The sequence below is a fragment of the Lepisma saccharinum genome, chromosome 1 (genome assembly GCF_977018435.1).
Source record: "Lepisma saccharinum chromosome 1, izLepSacc3.1, whole genome shotgun sequence".
NCBI lineage: Eukaryota > Metazoa > Arthropoda > Insecta > Zygentoma > Lepismatidae > Lepisma > Lepisma saccharinum.
The window spans coordinates 145,738,064-145,760,482 of NC_139229.1; the positions used below are offsets into that span (position 1 = coordinate 145,738,064).

The 22,419-nt window shown below is 38.0% G+C and overlaps 1 protein-coding gene across 1 annotated transcript; it reads right to left on the reverse strand.

Annotated features, from left to right (window-relative positions):
* Window positions 1-398: 398 nt before the first annotated feature.
* LOC146002211 (uncharacterized) lies at window positions 399-18,295 on the reverse strand. Its single transcript, XM_083139930.1, has 3 exons — window positions 17,934-18,295; window positions 14,330-14,428; window positions 399-1,220 (listed from the first exon to the last, which is right to left on the reverse strand). Exons 1-3 carry the CDS (start codon window positions 18,213-18,215, stop codon window positions 810-812), a joined length of 792 nt encoding a protein of 263 aa, XP_082996056.1. The 5' UTR covers window positions 18,216-18,295; the 3' UTR covers window positions 399-809.
* Between the last annotated feature and the right edge of the window lie 4,124 nt (window positions 18,296-22,419).

Here is a 22,419-nt window from a genome sequence, read left to right on the forward strand (position 1 = left end):
TCACTATTGAGTTTGGAAGCGCAGTCCATAGACTTGTAACCTGCATGTTTTTTCTGTTATCTACTTTCGTAATTAATATTATGTGATGCTCAAAATGTAGGACATTTATGACATTTTTCAAATTCCTCCCGGACACCGGACATAAGGCTAAAATGTAGGACATGTCTGGGAAAATCTGGAGGTCTGGTAACCCTAACTAAATGGATCTGACAATATGAACAGGAAGTTTGCAAAGTGTCAATATGTGTACTACGTGAGATATCTTGGATCTTCCACGTTAATTAATTAATGATCTAAAAATTTTAAAATATGTTTTTACTTTCAGTCTTCTAGTATGAAGGAGCAATGTTATTTGAAAGGTGAATGAAGTGTGCACATGTCAAATATCACAAGTACTGTAAAAATATAAAAATTTATTAACAAATGGTATAAAAGTTTTATGAACATATTTGTAGACATTCAATCTGTCAGGTCTTCAGCACACTATGGATGCTAACTTCACAGCCCAGCTAAATAAATACTTGCACACAGTTTTGTTTTGTCATTTTCACTTTTATACTTCTGAAAACATTCAGCCTCCCTGTTGGCGTAGTGGTAGAATTGTCACCTTGTAATCAAGGGGCACTAGGTTCAATACCCAGTGGAGGCACATGGTGGTTCAGATCCCACTTCAAACCCTAGGTCCAGATGCGATTAGCCTATCTGTGCATAAAGTGGGCTTAAAACCAAATTTAAAAGAAACAAACAAGAAAAAAAAATAAAAACATTCACACACTTCCTAAAATGCTGCATGAGACATACAACACAAATTACTCTTTCAGTTTCTTTTGTAGCAAAAGTAATTCCGTGTATTTGATTTCGAGTTCGATCTGCTTTCTCTCAATGTCCAAGTCCCTCATTTTCATCTCCTTCCTCAGCACTTCCATTCGAGAAGAATGCTCGGCTTCTTCTAGCTCTGTTCTCCTTTTCCAATAAAAGGAACTAGATGGTGGTGGTTCCGTGCAGTTTTCCTCGAGCCCTCCAGTTGATGGCTCGGGTTCCGAACTTGATGAATTACAGTATGTTGGCTGAGGGCAGGTGGACATTGTAAGAGGCAACGAAAAGACTGTATGAAAGGTATTTGATGCTTCAGGAGATGGCAACACTGCAGCATCCTCCTTTACTAAGGTCACTTTTTCCTCAATGATTGGAATAGCTGTAGGAAGTGGGCGGATAGGCACCTGTAAATACAAGACACATGCATTTACCTTTCTGCCATTGCCTTTCTTCTTAACCACTCATGTGCTTTTTTCTGTGGTGAGATCTCATAATAATCTTGCAGGCAAAATAATCCTATTGCATACATTATGCCTCATTCTAAACAGGATTGCAACATGTAAGTGGAAATTTGACATACAAAGTGTAACATAGAGCTGCCAACTGCAAGAACAAAAGAAAAATATACAAAAAAGCAATGACTTGAAAAACATAAAATACTGTTAAAGATGAAATATTAAAATAATGATGCAACTTACTTTGAAATTTGATTTATATTTCATAATTATCTATATTAGGGGAGACCGGGGTAATTAGAACAGGAAACAGCCTGTAGAAGTTCCACTGTAAATTACTCAGAAAGTTATGATGGATTTTTTAAAAATTTCTACCATTTCAAAGGACATCTTTTGTATATTTTTGAAAAAAATAATGACCATACCTGCATTGCAAATACTCGTCCAAAAAAAAAAATTGTCATGACACCATAAAATTGTTCCAATTACCCCATTTGGGGTTAATGGAACATAAGTTAGAAATTTCAACTGAATAGCTTTAGATTGCTGTTGGGGTAATACAAACATCATATATAAATGTCTCATTTATCCTGCAAATTTGAACACAATAGCTCTACTTCTTCTGGAGTTATCAATGCTTGTTTAAATAAAATCCCAAGTTAACGTCTTTTTTCATAAAGTTCAATTTCCCAGCTGTGAAGCAAACATGTGTGAATGAAAAATCAGTGTTCTATGATTTATTTGAAAGGTTACAGGCCATTCTACAATGTAGTAAAGAAAAACTTCTAATAGTTACATGTACAATCTAGTATATCAATTAGAAAAAGTACAAAAAAAGCATCTTTTTTGGAGGAAAACTTACTCCAATTTGTAACAAGTAGTGCTAATACTTCTAAAAACACTTAAGATAACTTACACTAACAGGTTTAACTGTCGTGAGAAACTAATATATACAGAAATTAAGCTTATCAGTCTCAAAAAACAATTATATATGAAACCATAAAATATAGGCTACATGACAAAAGCTACACCAAAGAACACTTGACCCATATTAACATTTGTCAGTTTGGCACCAGTAGATCTACTGATTTGAATGTTTGATTTCTTTTTTGAAAGCTTCATACTTGCTCTTAATGATGTCATACAATGGAAGGGTAAATGGACCGATTCCATTTAACTCCAAAGGTCCGTAAAATATAAACTTCCTATCAATTTCCTCAACATCGGGTCTTCGTGGCCAATCGAACTTGCCAGTTTCTTTTTCCTCCAGAAACTTGATCGTTGCTTTAGACTGGCCATTGGAGATTTTAATAATTCCACCAACATACCACTTTCGCTCGTAATATACAGCGTAGTACTTTTCCAGTTTGAATAGGCCTACATCGTCATCCTCTGATTCTTCATCGGCCTCATTAGGCCTACCACTTTCCTCATTGTTTTCCTGTGTTGTGTTCCGTTTTGGAACAGTTGGTATACCAGAACAACCTGGCTGATTTTCAGCTGCTGGGCCTGGTTCACTTTCAGCCTGTGGCTCCACGTCATCTTCAATGTCGGTGCTGTTTTCATCATTGAGAGATAGGTCTATTTCACTTTCTGAAGAAGTAGAGCTGGATTGAAGGGACATTCTTTTCTTGTCTTTTTTGGTCTGTCCTGTGGGTATTTTTTTCTGAGTAGGGCGATTTCTTTTTTTGGCACTGGTAGGCCTAGTAGACATTTCTTTCAGTCGCTGCATAGCATCTTCAGTTGTTAGAATTTCGCCATACTGATCAGAAAGGCATACTCTTGATAGATTACCACTAGACATTGTTCTTGGATTTTGTCCGCTTGGTCTGTGTTGTTTACTAAGAGATTCTCTGATGAATTGTTCAAAAGACAGATACTGGGATGGTGGTGTAGTACTTCTATTCAGAACATTTTCAACATCTGAAGGCGTTGGCATTGCTGTTGAAGTAATGGAAGAGGAAGGAGTGGTTGGTTGGCTGGCAGTGTGAATGTTTACTGGATCTTGAACTGCTCCTGGTGGGATGTCAGTGGAGGCATTTCGTGAATTCTGAGTCATCTGAACATCAGCAACAACTGTTGATCCAGGTTGTAAGTCTTCTTGACTTTGATTACGAAATCGTGCTAGGGCAAGGGGGTCAAATTCTTCACATGGAAACATGGATTTATCCAGTGGAAACAGACCAGTAGTTTTAAATCCCGACACTAGGTATGATTTCTTGAAACTCCTAGACCACACTCTCCCTATGTACTGAGCAAAGACAGACTTCGGCAAACGAGCACCAGGATTGGTTCAGTTCCAGTCTAAAAGCAGGTTGTTCCAAAAGTAGTTACGTTTCATGGTATTTCAAGATGATGTTCTTATTACCCCATGACTGTTCTAATTACCCCAAGCAAAATCAAGCAAATTACGCAATGTTCTAATAACCCCTTTGCAGAAATTTTTGGGGTAATAAGAACTTTGCTTATAAAAACCAGGCAAATTGCCCATAGACAACCAAACTCACATGAAAAGATGTGTGCCCTTATGTTTTATTATAGGGGTGAAGAAAATGTTGCAAGGGTTCTTTCATTCACATCCAGTATATGCAGAAGCAGAGAAACACCAAACATGTGTCACATCATTTTTTGCAGGTGTATAATAAAAGTCAAATAAAACTTACTTTTGTGTAGTTATTCCAATAACAAATTTTCTGCATGTAGGTTTAGTGTAGGTACATAGGTATGAAATGTTATTACACCAGTCTTTTCGTTTTAAATTATTCTACATTAACATGTTCCAATAACCCCATGTTCTAATTACCCCGGTCTCCCCTAAATAATTAGGTACAAACTTTGGTATTTGGGTTAAGTTTCATAGTTCTGTATGTTCATCATGTTTGAACCTAGGACCAAAAGGTTGAAGCAAGCTAGAACAACAAACAGACTACAGGGAGGAGTTGATCTCCTTATAACATTTTAGAATATAAAAAATACATTATTTGCAGGATGTTAAAAACGTGATTCATCTCATGAAACAGCATTTCGCAGGGCAACGGAGGTGGATGATAACAATTGTTTGGCAGTGTTGGGATACACTTTGAATCATAAATTAAAACATTTGAGAGTCAGAAATGTCAACACTGCCACACCCAGAAGGGAGAAACTTTGTGGGAAATTGTTTTCCAACATTCAGTAAGGGTATGCAGACTGGCAACAATTGGCTCCACAAAGTTTCACAAAAATCATGACAGAATCGTGACGTTCAACAAATCTGGTGCTACATAATACAATTAATCTTGTTAGCTTGCTTTCTTATAACATTTCACTAACAGATGTTTTCAGAGTGATTCCAGCGAAAGTGTGGTTTCAAATCAGATCATAAACTTCACTCATTGTGTTCAAAGAATTGCGAATGTGAGTTACATTCATGGTAAAGACAAAGATATATTCAACCAGTGATTCACGCAATGCAATGTAGCTTTAGGGTACCATTCTCTGATTTTTGCCTGCACACCGTTGAATTTTCCAGCTATAGATGATGCACCATCGTAGCCTTGCCTGACCATGTAATACATTTTTCAATCACTGTTTGTGCAATTGCATTGCCTGGCATGCTATATATTGGCACAAAAACCAAAAAATCTTCCTTCAGTACGAAAGTGGAGTCAATATATTTAGCTCACAAAAATGTGTCCAGTTCCTGCCATGCCTAATGTCTTATCAACTATAACACTGACATATGGAGAGCAACGGATATAGGACACCAGTTTGCTCCATATAATTTCCCCAAAGATATCCAGCACTTCATTTTGCATAACAGGGCTTATATATGTGGCATTCTTATTGGCATCTGTCAGATATTTCTTTAAGTTCTCGTCGCCAGTTAGCCTGGAAGTGAAGGAGGGTGTGGAACTTGCCATCTTACTTCTGTGATCATCTCCTCTGAAGGGTAGTTCATGCCGTCCCCAGAAAATTACAGTTTTCTATTACTGGAGTGGTGGAATGTGGCCGCGGTGGCTCAGTCGGTAACGCATCTGACTACCATGCTAAAGGTCCCGGGTTCGATCCCCGGCCGGTTCAAATCCGGGAACTTTTCTAATGTTGGAAGCGGCCAGGGTGCACACCCAGCGTCGAATGACATGGGTACCTGGGGGAAACCTTGGGGTGTAAAGGCAGTCAGGGGCATGATGCTGATCACATCACCCCCCCTCACGACCGGATCAAGAAAGTGTGGGACGTTACCTCCACACCCCCTATACACCTGCATGGCATGGTGCTAAGCACAAGGGAGCACTTTATCTTTTTTTTCTATTGTTGGAATTTGCACCTCTCTTGCTGCTGAGAACTTACTTGACATGTTACATCTTTAACTTAGCCACTTTCCACTGCAATGAAATTATCAGCTGACAACACAGTCTCTGTGGTAAGCCCTCTTCTGATGGTCGTTGAACACTTTCACAGCATCCTTCCATTTGCAGAATAGCTTCATTCCTACGGCTTCCAGGTTTTGATGAGCACCTTGACCACCACTTTGTTTGTAGAAAAGAACACAATAGTGGAAGTATGTGCCATCTTGTGCCTTTCAAGTTAACCAGCCCCACCTCTCTAGCCATTGATGCTGAAACAAGTCTCTTAGAACTATGAAGCAGAACTGGGAACTATTCCAGCCTAGTGTGATTAATCAACTTTTCACATCAAAGTTCCCTGGATATGTTCACACTTAGTTTCCTGGACCAAAAGACCTATCCTTTGTTCCACAGTTCTTTGAAGCCAGTACTCTATGGATTGTTATCAGAAGGAACCACTTCACTTGCATTTGAGGACTTAATAGATTTATTTCTTGGTTTAAAGATGCTGTCTATTGCCATAGTTTTCTTCATCCTTCCATATGTCCCATTCTTCTCCACTCTACACACACTATTGAAGTTGAATATTAACACGAGATTTGTACTCGCCCACTTGTATCTCCACCACCACAGCTATGCACACAATGAATATACACAAAAGGGAAAGAAAAGCCTATTTATGGCACTAAAGTAACAATATGGATCAAACTATTCGGAAAGCAACTTTTTCCTGAGAATCTGCATCCCAGCTCTTAGCTGCGTGAAGTCATCCTCTTCTGTTTCAAGCAAACTGTTGGAGAGAGGGATGTACTATGTGTCATTTCATGATGTATTAAGCAGTAGTGCAATCATACAGCATTGAATTTCATTCAAATAAAAAATCTCTACATGCAATTCAATATCCACATACTATCTCGTAGCTTCGTGTAAAACAGTCGTAAAAATAGGATATTTTTTTTTGTGATTAAAGCTTGTTTATGTGGAAATATCTCAGCCAAATATAATGGTACTATCATCTGAGAAACAGCCACAACTAATGATTAATTATGATGTTGCAATCTCGGTAATGGTCAGCCCAATGGTCATGAAATGCATACCAAAATGATGGCTGTGGAATAGAAATCAAATGTCCATATCTATGCGAATTGAAAATAGAGAGAATTGTTTTTCTTGGCAACCGGTTCCCACGCAATTCATATCGTTGCTAAGAACGCACATAGAGCAAGTGAGCTTTGTTGCCAAGCATCTCCGCTTGCCCTATAAACTCTGCATCCCACAAACTTTTGACATGGGAAATGAGCCGAAACAATGTGTTGTGCAAAGGAAAGCATTGTAGAGATGCCGAAATTTTCTTTTGTTACTCCTGTGTTTACATTCCTGCCATGGATTATTGTCTGAACTCCCACATAGCCATAATAATTCTTATGTGCATTCTATCCAGGCAGTCGGGTCTCTCACAAGTTTGAGTGTTTGTTCGTACGCACAGTATTGAGTTTTCTGTGAAGTGATTATTTTGTTGCATTAAAATGAAAAGACGGTAATATCATAGTGGTGCAAAAGAAATAACAGTCAGTGCCAAGAGATATTTTGACCAGGATAAACAAATGGGTGCATATCAAGAATATACCAAGGTGTCAAGTGCAGTGCGGAGTGTTGGGGGTTACGTCAGCACAGTGAAAAAGGTATGTAAAGAAAAAGGGAACAACAAAAATTTCCATTGACCCAATATTTTATTGGTCGAGTTTTTGCAAGGTATGGTGAGAAGACAGATACAAGACTTTTATTTTAATTATCTAGTTCAATAGAATCAATTATGAACAGCATGAACACTTTTACCTTTTACTCATTAAATTTATTGAAAATTTATTAATGTTTTTAGTTCTTCAGTCTCTCGTAATGAACCCACAACTCCTTGCTTATTACAAGAGTTGCAGCTGTGAAACAGACCAAAATATATAAGAAATATTTCAGGTGGAATGTATAGCAACATGTTAAATGCTGAAACCACCACCACTACTCAACACGATGATTAAGTGAATTTTGCGAGATAAACACAATTTATATTTGTTTTTGCTCGAAATATATTTTAAAATGTTAGTTGGCGTGAAGGCTTGAAATGTGCAATTTTTTTAAATATAATTTTTATATGCATTGCTATTGCTAGTATGCACCTCAATCAGCGGCGTGCATTCAGGATACGCAAGGTACGCACTGCGTACCCACAACACAGTAAGAAAAACTTAACACTTTTTCATCTTCCCCGAACATGAAAATTCAACAATTATCGCTCCGAAAGCAGTTCCACTGCAAGAAATTCCGATTTCCGCACGAACACGCTGCTGCCTTCCTGAAGGCAGTCCCGAATGATCACGATTATGACTTCGGCACCCACCCGATCCGCGTTCCTGCCGATTTCCGCAGAAAGACGCTGTTTCTTCTGCTTGGTACCCTAGAAATTCGGAAGGTAACCCCATTGGCTCATATCAGCCCCGACCACATGTTTGGGTCTGCCCGCACCTACCCTCTCTCTCACTTCTTTCCCGGTTCTAAGTATCGAGGGTACCCAAGATTTTGACAGCGTATGCAGTGTTGACAGTAGTCAACATATTTTTTTCTGGAATGCTTACCTTACTAGCATTTAGCAGCCACGCGTAGATAGATTACTGTTGGGTTGCAATAAAAATACATTATAAAAAGTGATACAGGAATCAGAGAGGAGGGCAAGAATATGTAGTGGTGGAAGATCATATTTAATATACGCGTAAACTATCACATATAAAATATTTATGCGAGATTAAAGTTACACTAGCAAGTTGTTTTTTTCGTATAGGGAGGTGAGGACCTGAATGGACTGTCACTGTGTCGAGGGGAAAATATGTGAACAATTTTCAAGTTTAGCACAATTCTCAGAGTATGAGAGTATCTGTTTATCTCCTTTCGGGATCAACATTTCCTTTGAGTTCCATAGCATGGGTGTTGATTGTTGACCCGACGATATGAATGAATGATAAAAGAAAAACATAATAAAACACAATTCTTACAATGGGATTCGAATGAGCCCTTCCCCCTCTCCCTCCCGCCAGACATAGCAAAGTGATGTACTGTAGTTTAGCTTTTGAAGTGTTCTGGGATGTATGCTGATGTATTTTCTACTTGTCCTTAATTATCTCCCTTCTACAAAATACTTTGTTGACTGGCAACTCCGATTCATTCGTCCACAAGAACGCGTGGTTTTCGGGCATAGCGGACCGGACACAACGTACCGTGGGAGGTTGACTTTTGCTTTCTTCTGTCCTGTGAAATGTGCAGCGAGTGTTTCGTTCATATTATTTACATTACAGGATCTCTATTGTTTGTCGGTGCTGTGAAGTGATAAAATAGGGGGACCAGGAGTTATTGATGACATACTGAAGAAGGGATTTTCGGAATTTACGAAAAAAGTGTAAACAATCCGAAATGAAAGGTCTGTTCCTGATTTGGAAAAATTGTTTCAGGCAGGAGTTGTGAAGGATGGTAAGCAGTATATTAGGCATTTGGATTTTTGACAAGAACAAATATCTCTACAGAGTGATTGACAGTAGAAAAACAGTGACACTTTATTGTTGGCCTTATTCGTTGGTTTCCTCTGCGAAAGGTGTGAAATAGTAGAGGATACTGAGATTTATCAAATTTATTACATGAAATTTGAAAGGATGGAAAATGATTGAGCCATTTCCTTCCCGTTCAATGTTCATCGCACTGCATGAAGGAAATAATCAAAGTTGAATTGTTGGACTCTACGTAGCTATCAGAATATATTTGCGAATATAAAATATCATACATATATTTTACCTCGTTCCCATTATAAAGTTGTAGGAAAAAGTTATTTTCTGAATAACATGATGGCCAGGGAGGGGGGGGGGGGTTCTGGCCCCCATAATTCATTTCGGTTGGCCCATGTTGCGTACCCTAGTTTAAATGTCACCGCACGCCACTGACCTCAATCTGTTTCCCTTTCTTATGAAATCACTGTATGCAGCGGGTGTGTTATTAATGTATACAGAGAAGACTGGATCTTTCATCGACTTATCTGTTTAAATGTGAGACATAAAATAATACTGGGAAAGTGATGTTCATATAAAGCCGAGTTGAGTTGTTTACTCCCTTTAAGTCCACTTTATGCACAGGTAGGATAATCGGGACTGGACTTACAGTGTAAAGTGGGATCCAAACCACTACATACCTTCGCCGGGTATCAAAGGAGATGACGTTCATATGAAGATAAAAGCTAGAAAAAAATGTAGTACAGCAGTACTCCATTTGCAATGACAAATATTTCATTCATTATTTTATGTTGCGACATTACTTTGGATCAGCTCGACGGAATGCACTTGCTCGATTCTCGCAGCAATGCTGTGGAAGTTGCCTGCAGCCCGCAGAGCCTGAGATTGGTCATACCCTGCCATACATCATGCACCCGTTTGCCATATTAGGAGTGCAAAAGAATAATTAATATCTGGAACTATATTTGAGGTACACGTGCTAAACTTTTAAAATTTGAACAAACATTGAAATTATGAATTTCAAGTTTGCGAGTTTCCCTAAAATGTCTAGTAAACATATGCATTTGATTTTTTCTAGAGGTGCAAAAATAATCAAACTTCAAGTACACAAAATTTCATTATTATATGTACAGTCAATTATGAACTGTATGGTGTTACGTTCTCCCTTCGTGAAAGGTATATTTGACTTTTTCCCTCCCATGGAGTAAAATTTTACAAGCGTGTAAACCGAGGGCTGAATATTTTTGTCACGGATAGTAGTTCGAATTATCACGGTAAATTTCATGTGGAAAAAGTTATAGGTTGTAGTACAAGACCTTCAGTGAGTATAATTCTCACGTAGAAAAATTTAATACAATTTAATCTAATACATGAATTATACTTATGTACAGACAACTAAGATCTATTTCATGTGCAGTATGGTAATTAAAAATTATTGGTGATGGGAGGATTTGAGTAACGTCTTTTGATGTATGAACATATATATGGGGGGATACCCCTCTCTTCCATTACAAGACAACTCTGATCAGGAGTTATTTTTCTAGCTGTTAATAAAATTACTGTTAGCATCCTTGTGTTCTGTGAAAAGTGCTTTGTATTTCAAGTAATTACTCCTGTGATAAACACTACACTCCTGCATGTTACAATAACAATCAATTGTGAATTACTAAATATGAACAGGCTAACATCTTGTTAAAAGCTAACTAATATACAGAAATTTTATTTGTATAATTCCTCACTACAGTTTCACTGGAAATTATTTTACACAATATCTATCCTACATGGGTTTATTCAGAAATTTTCATCTTGGGGAAGCGGAGTGAAAGTGTCAATTTAGAGCCATAATGACCATAAATTGGGCATTCGTGAAAAATGTTATGGGGCATGTTCGAGATGTGTGAAAAAATCCCTGTTATCAGATCCTTTCCAGTGTGAGAATTCCTGGCATCTCAGGTTTTGTTGCTTACATGGTATAATTCTATGCAGATATATTTAGCAAACTAAACTAAATTCCATAGCTCTGAGGGCCGGAGCCTGCCAAGTGGCCTTTTCACCGGGTAATGCAAGGTCAGCACATAAAGTATCATCACTGCTGTTTCCTGGCTTCTGAGACTGGGGCCTCCTGAATAATTATTTTCAAGTAGCTCGCCAATTTTCTCACAATGCTGGGTAAACATTGCAATTTTTGCGGCTCTTGCCAGGACCACTCACATCAAAGGCTACAGTGATAATAATTTGGCAATGTGGGAGCCCTCTTGGCAAATTAGTGTTGACACATTCAATACAGTCAAACTACTTAACCTGCAATAGTAACTGGGTTGCTGCCATTTTTTTTATTATGAAATTCCGCGACATTTCCAGGTTTTCCAGTCCAAATATGATTTTTTTCCAGACATCTTTATCATCATGATTTTTGCTTTTAAACCATGTTTTTCAATTAAATATACATATAATCCGTTAATTATTATGAATATTCACTTTCAGAAATTTTTAATTGCAAATTTCATTCTACACACAACAACACGTGAAAATTCTACGAGTGAAATGTAAAATTACAATCGGCATCAAATCTAAAATCACCTGCATCTACCCTTCAGGCTAAGGTAACAGAGGTACATTATTTCTCCATAACAAATCTCCACAATATAAAAACAACAGAAAAAGTTCATAAACCATATACATTTTCTTACATTTATAAGTACACAGCATCTGGAGAAATTGTTGTTGCATATAGGCAGAGCTCGAAAAATCCTGGTTGCCATGGCGACTGTGATCTTTTGCTGTAATATTGCAGTTTTCTAAATGTGCATGTACAAAATTTGGAAGATTCTATGTTCAAATTACAGTACAGTGTAAATGATTTTTTTTAAATCAACGTTGTGAACATTCTATAGAATCAGTAACATTTCTTACGCTTTGCCCTCCACCCCCATCTTGCCGCTTTCTCTTCGCAAGCACTTCATAATTAAACACACACATGATTTATCCATGTTTTGAATTCGGTGATGTTCAGCTTCTTATAGTATGCACAATTGCTAGTAGGTGGTGCCTGATTTTGAGAGCTGGCAACTAGTTCTGAAGAAGATTTTTCGAGCACTGCATGTAGGAATTCTATAGGAAATGCCAATAAGACTAAGATCTATAAAATAATAGATGATAACCACATCTTCCCCAACCTTTCCGATAATTATGATCATATTGTCAATGCACTTTAGTCATCAATTAGATATCTGGACTGCAAGTTTACTTTGATATTCTTTCTAATATCTAGTATTATAAAACTGAAAATTTATTACAGAAATTCAAAAGAACCATAATTTTGCACAAGACTGAGAATCATAAGAACAAGAGAAACAAGTGTCTAAACTGAATCTTTTTTTGGAGTTTAATCACAAGAACCAAATCCAGAAGTGGAAGTGCAGACTCTAAAATGCACGTATGATAGAAGAAATATACAGGGTGTCCCATAAGTCTTTCCCTGATTACAAACTTTATTCAAGGTAGAGATATGAAAGTGGTGGAAAACTAACCAAGTTTTTTTGATGCAGGTTTGAGTAACGTGGCTATAGTGTAGCAGTGTCAGTGCCCAGAAAACTGGAAATGTTCACAAATCAGGAAAAAGCTCAATGTGTCCTGGTATCATTTGGCAACAAAGCATGTACAATTTGCACTTCGTATGCACGAAACAATACACGTTTGTGTAAGATATCATGAAGATATCTTTTTGGCTGATGTTTTACGTTGTTTGAAATCACAATGGTTGATGGTCGGCCACTTCTCGGTAAGTCAGCAACAGATTCTGTGGTCTTGAACTTGTCATACCACGACTTAATGCTCTCGACATCGGGAAGCATCTTTCCATACATTGTTTGAAAGTTCCTCTGCACTGTTATTCGAGACCAGGTACCTTTTTCCTGATTTGTAAACATTTCCGGTTTCCTGGGCACTGACACTGCTACACTACAGCCACGTTACTCAAACCTGGAACAAAAAACTTGGTTAGCTTTCCAACCTTTTGGCACCACTTTCACATCTCTACATTGCATATAGCAAAAAAAAGGTAAAGTGTTCCCCTGTGCTTAGCACCATGCCATGAAGGCGTATAGGGGGTGAGGGGGTAACGCCCCACACTTTCTTGATCCGGTTGTGAGTGGGGGTGATGTGATCAGCATCACGCCCCTGACCGCCTTTACCCCCCAGGGTTTCCCCCAGGTACCCATGTTATTCAACGCTGGGTGGGCGCCGGGGCCGCTTCCATCGTTAGAAAAGTTCCCGGATTTGAACCGGCCGGGGATCGAACCCGGGACCTTTAGCATGGTAGTCAGATGCGTTACCGACTGAGCCACCAGCGGATATGATAAAGTTTGTAATCAGGGAAAGACTTCTGGGACACCCGGTACATCACTTACAATTTTTACAAAAACTTCTAAACAACTCATTTAGACTCCACCCAGAAATTCATTTTTATGTACCATACAGTAAGATAAGACCGTGGAGAGAGCTGTTACAAGTACCAAGAGCTCTAACAAATGCAGCCAATGCAGCACCCACTCGGAAAATGTATAGGATGTATAATGAAATTGCAAAATCATATGATAAGGTGGACATCTTTCAAAACTTACGAAAGTTCAAAAGGTAAATTGAAACTTACTTTCAAAACAAGGTTTGACGTTATTCAGCAGTTCAGTCATTTTCTATGTACATACTTTGTTTGTTCAGGTGAAAGAATTGATGTTAAGGACCAGTTTCTTTGCTATTTACTGTCATTATTTCTACACATCATTTATGTGTTGTGTGTGGCTCATAAGTTTTTCTTTGGTTGTTTTGTTTTTCTCTGCATCTATTCTTGTCATATCATGTGTAAGATTTAACTTCACTTGTCAGGTTGCTACTTTCTATTTCTTTTTCATATTACCTTTTATATTATTTTTAACACCTATTATCATATTATTGTACCTTATCGATTCTATTGATTGCATACTCTGTGTAACAAGCAACATGCTAATACAAGACACTGTAAATGGGCATTTGCCTGTAGTGTAAATAAATAAATAAATTCCAGACGATCTGCAAAATTCCCTGACATTTCCCTTCTCTCCAGGTTTTTCCAGATGCATACCTGGGTGAGTTAGTATGTAGAAGTCATATATATATATTTTAATTGCCATTTACATAATATATGTCCTACCTGCTTCATTTTTGGACGTAAAGGAGGATTTTTTCTGGGTACAAAATGATCTTCCACAAATCGAATTTTATCAAAATACCACAAGCTGGGCTGATACACCTAGAAAGATAAAAAAAAACATTTTAATCCAATCCCAATTTGAAATGACAAACTGCAAATAAACTATAATTTTAGTACATGTCTACAAGTGTTTATAAAGATGATGATGAGTTGCACAAATTCCATGGATACTTAATGTTTAAAAATTTATCAATGTTGCAACCATGTGACGGCACCTCTACAAAGGTTTTTATTAATGCTGGTATCTTATCTAATATATCCAACAATTATATTACACACTCCATCAAAAATGAATGTACTTAAATTAAAGAAAAAAGGAACAATCAGTAGAAGTACCTTTTTGACATGCTCATATGTTTATATGCAGTTATACAGCTGCAGTGGTCTGGTCAGTAGGGAATCTGACTGTTACGTGGGGGACCTGGGTTTGATTCCTGAGGTAGATGAATCTTGAATCTAAGGTTGCATAACGTGGATCTGGGGCTCACCCCCAACCAAATCAATGGGTACCTGGGGGGCAACCATGGGGATTAAAGGTGGCCGGAGCTATGTGCTGATCACATTATCTCCAAAATGGCAAGAATATATGAGGCCCTACCCCCACATCCTGTAAATATGCCTTCATGGCATGGTGCTATATGCATGGGGAACTTTACCTTTTACCTATATACAGACAATATGCAAAAGATTACATTCATTAATTTAATTTTAACTTTCTTTCTTTATTGCAACAACAAAGCAGCATTTAAATATACAAGCAAGTACAACACAAATAAGGATTTTTCAATTTGCTTACCATGTATTAAAAGAGGTAAATCGTAGGTATTCTCATGTTATTTGAAGTTCAAAAATTATAAAGTAGATAAATATGAAGACTTCCAACATCAACCACTGAGGATATAATTCATTTTAACATGAAAGTCAACAAATTTAGAAAATTTCAGGCACTTTATAATACAAAAAGTGTAATTTCCATAGGAACCCATTGCCCTTCCATTATGAAATTTTTGCATACAAATAGTATTGATTGATTTTGATTGATTTGTTGTTTTAAGTCCACTTTATGCACAGTAAGGCTAATCGGGACTGGACCTACAGTTTAAAGTGGGATCCGAACCACTTGTGCCTCCACCGGGTATCGAACCCAGGACCCCTTGATTACAAGGCGACGACGCTACCATTGCGCCATCGGGAGGCCCACATACAAATAGTAAATTGATGTGTTTAACATATATACTTTCTTTACCCCCCAAAATTAAAAGGGGTGTTTTTGAGACTTTCAATAAAAAACATTTTTCTTAGTTTTTGAAAAATTACAAAATTCGAATTCCACAGTCATATCGATTTCAAATTAAAGTTAATTAAAAACAGAAGAAAATGACAACATTTAGTTGTTTAAAGATTTCAAAAATTTTGAAAATATTGTGATTGTGAGTTTTGGGTACTACTTTACTATACCGGAGACACCTATCAATGATTTATTTCGCAATTTTTTACATTGCTAACATACTATTCTGTGTTGCAGAACATTTCTTTAGGTGAAATAATGGATTTTAACGAAAATAATGTCTATTTCTTACATACGATAGCCCCACAAACCATCACGGGGACGAGGTATGCCTACTAGGTTAGGTTAGGCCTGTTAGGTTAGGTTCCATTAGCACTCCTTTCGTTCAATTTAGCATATACGGACAACATCAGAATTACAAATTCCACGGCATCTTCCACACCCAGCAACAACTTCACGACTCATCCTCGACACGTCATGTTGTAGCAGCAGCAATAGCACGTATTGTGCAGAAAGCAAATGGCGGCAACAGCAATAGCACGTCGGAAATAGATTTTCGTAGAAACCCGCATGCACTTGCATTAAAATGGATCAAAACTACATTCCCGAACATCAACAACGCTACAGAAAATTATTTGCGTAAGTACTTTCTCCTGTAAATTTGAAGAAATCAGTCTCCGGTATAGTAAAGTGTTACCGAAAAACTTAAGTATATCCCAGAAGATTGGAACCACTTTCATTGGTTCACTTGACTGACAGTGTTTTCTTGTACTGCTGTTCTGGAAATTAAGGATGAAACTCTTCTCTCTCTCCCAAATCTTGACACTAAACATGAAGTATCATGTGTCCACCACAGAAGACATAGATGTTGCAGATTCTTGTAAGGTGGATGGATACCCACGAAGTGTCTCCATGGCTTAGTTCCTTTGATTCTGCACAAATTTAGCCAAGTGTTTTGTGCAGTGATTGATGGCACTGATGTACAAACATGTGAGAATTTTGAAAGCACAACCTCAGGGTACCAGTTAGATATCATGAAAACACATTTAAGTTAAACACATTTATTTCTGAATTATTTACATTTGTTACCTTACATGCATAGTGGAACTTTTTTCAACAGTAACACTTTACTATACCGGAGATGGATTTCTTCAAATTTACAGGAGAAAGTACTTACGCAAATCATTTTCTGCAGTGTTGTTGATGTTCGGGAATGTAATTTTGATCCATTTCAATGCGAATGCATGTGGTTTTCTACGAAAATCTATTTCCGATACGCTATTGCTGCTGCCGCCATTTGCTTTCTGCACGAGAGAACAATACCCTCTCATATTGTCCATATATGCTAAATTAAACGAAAGGAGTGCTAATGGAACCTAACCTAACAGGCCTAACCTAACCTAGTAGGCATACCTCGTCCCCGTGATGGTTTGTGGGGCTATCGTGAATTTTTGGGCCAACGTCAATGGTTTTTGGGGCTGCCCGTGGAAGGTTTGTGGGAAATAAGGAACAACAGTAAGTACTCGTTATTGTAAGAAATATACATTATTTTCGTTAGAAATTCATTATTTCACCTGAAGAAATGTTCCACAATGCAGAATAGTACGTTAGCAATGTAAAAAATTGCGAAATAAATCATTAATAGGTGTCTCTGGTATAGTAAACTAGTACCCATACCGAATTTTGAAAGCCAATAACTCAAAAATTAAGAGCCCAAAAAATCTGAAATTTTGTATTTTTTGTCCTCTTGATAGGTGCATGCAATGAATAAGCAAATATATATATATAAATCGGAATCCTAAAGGTTCAAAAACACTTCTTTTTTGGTTGATTTGATATGGAATGACCTGCTTACAAAACGTTACAGCACATGTATATTTGGTGCTTTGAAATGTGTGTAAAGAAAAATATGAATACCAAGACAACCTACTAAACCTATAAGTAGCCTAACTCGATAACATTACATGTACTCATATAGGAAGGAACCGAATTATACAGGGTTATTCACAGTCACGTCCATTTGTTTACTACAACTTTGGTATTGCAGTGGACCGTGAATATGTAATGTTTTTGCGTTTGGACTACTTCCCAAAGTTTCCGCGCTTCAAAACTTTATGAAAACTAGTTCTCCACCCCAATCCTTCTACTAAAAAAATTAAAAAGTCGAAAAATCATCAAGGTGGACGGATGATTAGAAACCGAAACCTCTACTTTCCACTCTATATTGAGGAAACCAAAACAAATATTAATACTCACGTCTGCAGTTCCACCGCCATTTTTCAGCGATTTCTTCACCTTTGCGTTTTCAATATTAAACTGTGTTCTTAAATTATTAAATTTTGTTTGGCATTCTTTCATGTGTGTTTCTGGTCGAAGTACCCTCAGGACTGCACATACACGTTGCAACGCTGAAGCCCGCACTTGCTTGTTATGGTAATTTGGATTTCCGATGGCATATAAACATGGTTCTTGTTTAAATGCATCGATAAGAGCCGTTATTTGATCTCGGCTCCACTTAGGTTTAGACGCTGGAAGCATAGACTTAGAATTACACCAATATAAACAGAAAATATAATGCCATAAAACTTACACCAAAGGGAATGAGGGAATGCCATTAACAATGTGGCCAAACACGAAAGAAGTAATCCACAGAGAAACACGCACCCATATTAGTATGACAGTCCAAACAAAGCTATCACCTGTTTTCCCCCTATCCAAAGCCATTGAATTTTCCATCGGAAGGGGTAGCTTTAATTATTGTGACAGCAATTATAAACAAAATTATGATGCGTATCCAGTGGCGTGTCCAAGGTGGGACGTAACCCCTCATTTTCCAAAATCCTGGGCTCGCCACTGTGTGTATCGTACATCAATGTAATGAGATGAGATTTAGGAGAATACGTCTATGTATAACTGTATCTTACAGATGAGAATGTAATTATCAATAGTTATCGATCGAATGCCCCAAAATTAGGGGGAAGATGTCTGGAAAGAAAGCTAAGGAATGGACATTTCCACTCAATTTTTTTTACAACAATTTTAAAAACTACACCCTGGAAAAATGACCCCTGCAAGTTCTCGCGTTTCTCTGCGTCCAGTTTAAGGCAGAAACTAGACTTCCAAAGTTGGGAGGCTAGCGTTGCGCTGAAAACACGCCGCTGCCATGTTACTACGTCACTCCTTAGGGAGAGCTCGTTTGTCGTCTGCTTCGAGCGTCCAGTTCCGGATAGGTAGCCCACGGTGAGCGAACACGTGCAGCAGTTTTACAAATCTGTACCGATTTAAATAATGGAAGAAGGAGCGATAGGAGAAAGGAAAGCTATGCTTTGTAATGATCATTCTTCTATGAAATATCCGTGCTGCTCACGTGCAAGATAAATGAAAGGGTTCAGCTGCGTGTGTGTTCTCAGGCCATGCGAAAAATATTGCTTATAAAATTGGTTGCTGACCAGACACTCAAAAATATTTTTTAAACTTATATTTATCGATATTTACCGTAACCTATGTAGTGCAAAGTAGGAATTTTCACATTCTTCACTTTATTTATAAAGCCTATTTAACTTTCTTTTCCATAAAGCAATTTCAGTGTGTGTTCCATTTCTGTTGTGCAAATTATGATCAAACATTTTTGTGCAGATAAGAGAAAATACACTGAGAAGATTACATTAGTTGCACAGTAGATATCTATACTTAGTTTTTGTATAATTATAACAAGGAAATAATGTGTATAACCATGGGCATATTTAAGGGGGATTCAACGGGTCCAACCCCTCTCTTTTTTTGGTTCACTAAAATTACCAGTTTCCTTGTTCTATCCGCTTGTTCATAAAAAATTCCTTCGGACTTATACGGGACGGGATAATGATGGGAAGGAAATTTCGTAATTCCACACACCACATGGGACTGCAGACCAATATCTGCAATTTCCTGATAGTTTCGGAATTTCTGCGATAAGAAACTGCATTGAGACTATCAAATCAGTTATTTCCCCCCTCGAATCATATTAAAGAAATTTGGTTCTTAAAAACGTAGTGACACAAGATGAACAGAAAAGTATCAATACTTCGTGACTACAAACACACAACTTTGTCGGGTCCAACATCCCCTCCCCCCATGCTCTCCAACAAGCTTCCGGCCAGCAGTGTCCTGGATTTTCACTTACGAAATAAAGCAACCCTAATCATACCAAAAGTTTAACCATCCTCCCCCATCCCCTTGTGAACTATATATACGCCCATGTGTATAACAATATCCCATACTGAAATGGTACGATATAATTATTTTGAATTTTGTACTGCGAAAAAAGCCGCCTCATCTCGTTACCCCGAACGCATTAATTGGTTGGTTCACAACTTCACCACTAAGGATTCTATCGAGACGAGACATGGCAGCCTTGGTCTCGTTCTCATTGAGAGTTGTAAATGTCTGTCTCGTGTTTATTTGTAAATGTCTCATTGACAGTCTCGTCTCAATTTATAAACATCAGTCTCGGTTTGGGAGGGCAATTCTCGTTCTCGTCTCAAGTCTAGAAAAATATAGAATTAACAACGTATGCAGAGGCTTATCATTATAAATACAAAAAAAACCTTTCTCAATATTTTTTTTTATTATTATTATTATTATTTTTTGGACTCCTCGTTTCGACGGTACAGCCCTCGAACACTAAATATTATCCTGCTTATATATGCAAACCAAACCGCAGATTCAGAATTACTAGGAATGAACTGGCGTTGTAATTATTATACACAAAATTCATGATTTATCTGAGGAAGTCGCATGTTCCAGGTTTGACTCTCAACCTGGTCGTGACTGTTTCCTTGTGAGTGACATTTCATTGAACTGGAAATTGTTACATGGGAAGATGTTTGCTCGAGACTTTGGGGACAGCTAGGGAATGCTTCTATTGTTAATGCTAGTGTTGCTCACGAGACGAGGCATGTTCCGTCTCGTCTCATAAAAGGAGATGGGACAAGTGAATGTTTTCGAAATGAGATGGGACAGAAGAAAAAGTTCGTCTCTTATCATGGCAGGTTGGGTGATACTTAGATTGTGCAGTTGGTGGTAGTGTGTGTGTGTGTGGGGGGGTGTACTCCTGCACCCCGACTTCGAATACAGCTTGTAGTTATTCATCTTCATTGTAGCGATTAGCCAAAAGTGGGAAGAAATGTGATGTTAGAGATGATAATTAATAAATAAATTATAATAAATTAACCATGCGTTCTCATCGTTGCGGTTAAACAAAGTGACGGAAAAGCGACGTAAAAGTAGGCTAAATACAAAAATTTGCAATATATATAGTAAATGAAGAAAACTTTCATTTACTGAAGGAAATTGAAAAACTCACCGTACCTTTTTATACCGTATCACCTCTTATATTGCAGAAATTGGCGTGTAAACCAGTGTGTTCTAAAAGTATTATCTTAAAATTTGTGAAGAAAATATTATGACGAAAATAACTGTAATTCCAGAAAAGGCATTCCTTTAATATTAAGTTCTTGCCAGTCAGAACCACCCTATGTATTCGCAATGAACAAGGCTGTTCAGTGTTCACGTGTTCAGCCATTGACTGTTCCAAGGTTTGCTTTGTCACCCTAATGGGAAAACCCTCTACCGAGTGGCTGAATTATAGTAAATACTGCTATACTGCTAGGGTATAATTCATCTCCAAGAAATGGAGCACAGATTTTTGCACTGGAAGTTGTAAGATACTTGTTTTACACAGTAACAAGTGAATTTTCTGTCACTTCCGCGGCTCATGCTAAGTTGACGGGACGCGCAGAAGCCCCGCCTGCACGCATTTCTAAGTGATGACGTCAGAGGACCTCCTGTCTGTGGAGAGGACGTTTTCAAATCCGTGACGTAGTAGGTGAATTTCAGCGGTGTTTGAAGGCGTGATTCTCGAGAACCGAAACAAATATCGCAGAGATATTTTGCAGGTCTCATGTTTGTGTCATTATCTGTAAAATGAATGGATTTAAAACGTTTTTCATGTCAAAGTGGAAATGTCCATTCTTAAATCAGTAAAGAACTGAAGAAGATGGCGGAGATATAGAAAATAGATTACTGCCGGTATGCTCGTGTGCACAGACCTGTGTTTTGATACAATTCTTTCTCTTTTGTGATTTCTTTAATAATACATCGATTCTCATTCTCTCTCTTTTTTATCACCACAACTTGCAGAAGTTCCTACAGTGACGTGCACTGAGGAGTAGGTAGTCTAGCAGAGATAAATCAATCAATCTCACATCTCTAATTATTTCAAAATCACAATATTTATGGTCTTGTTGAAGCCACAGTTTAATAACAACACTTCTTTTTCCACGCGCTTCTCGTCCCGCTGATCTCGCAAGCAAAAAAAACCTGCGCAGACCCGCGACCCCTGTGCACCGTGCTCCGCCGTGGAAGGGGGGGGGGGAGAGTGGACCATGCTTCCTTATGGCCCGAACTGAACGGAACAGAAGAAGAGAAAGCTGCGTGGGGACTTTTCGTCCAAGGTTTTTTACCTTGTGGTCGCTCTAGCTGGCTTTGCCTACACCTCACCAGTTTCAGGTAGAAACGACCGCCAGAAGGGAAAGTAATATTTCTGCCTCTACCTCCCTTGCGCCCTCGCCCCCAGCTACAATGGTTGAAAGGTCGTGGTTAATACTACCCCGGACTATATGCTATAGGAATAGATAGGGGATTGGTTTCCCATCGATGCCTTTATTATAAATCCCGTGAAGAACTTGGGAGAAATTTATGC

Bases quoted from the DNA above. Each gene is read 5' to 3' on its own strand.
- LOC146002211 (XM_083139930.1), bottom strand. From the start codon at position 18,215: ATGCTTCCAGCGTCTAAACCTAAGTGGAGCCGAGATCAAATAACGGCT. The intron at 14,429-17,933 runs GTGAGTATTAAT...TTATCTTTCTAG, and splicing joins ATGGCGGTGGAACTGCAGAC to GTGTATCAGCCCAGCTTGTG. The intron at 1,221-14,329 runs GTAGGACATATA...TTGTATTTACAG, and splicing joins TACGTCCAAAAATGAAGCAG to GTGCCTATCCGCCCACTTCC.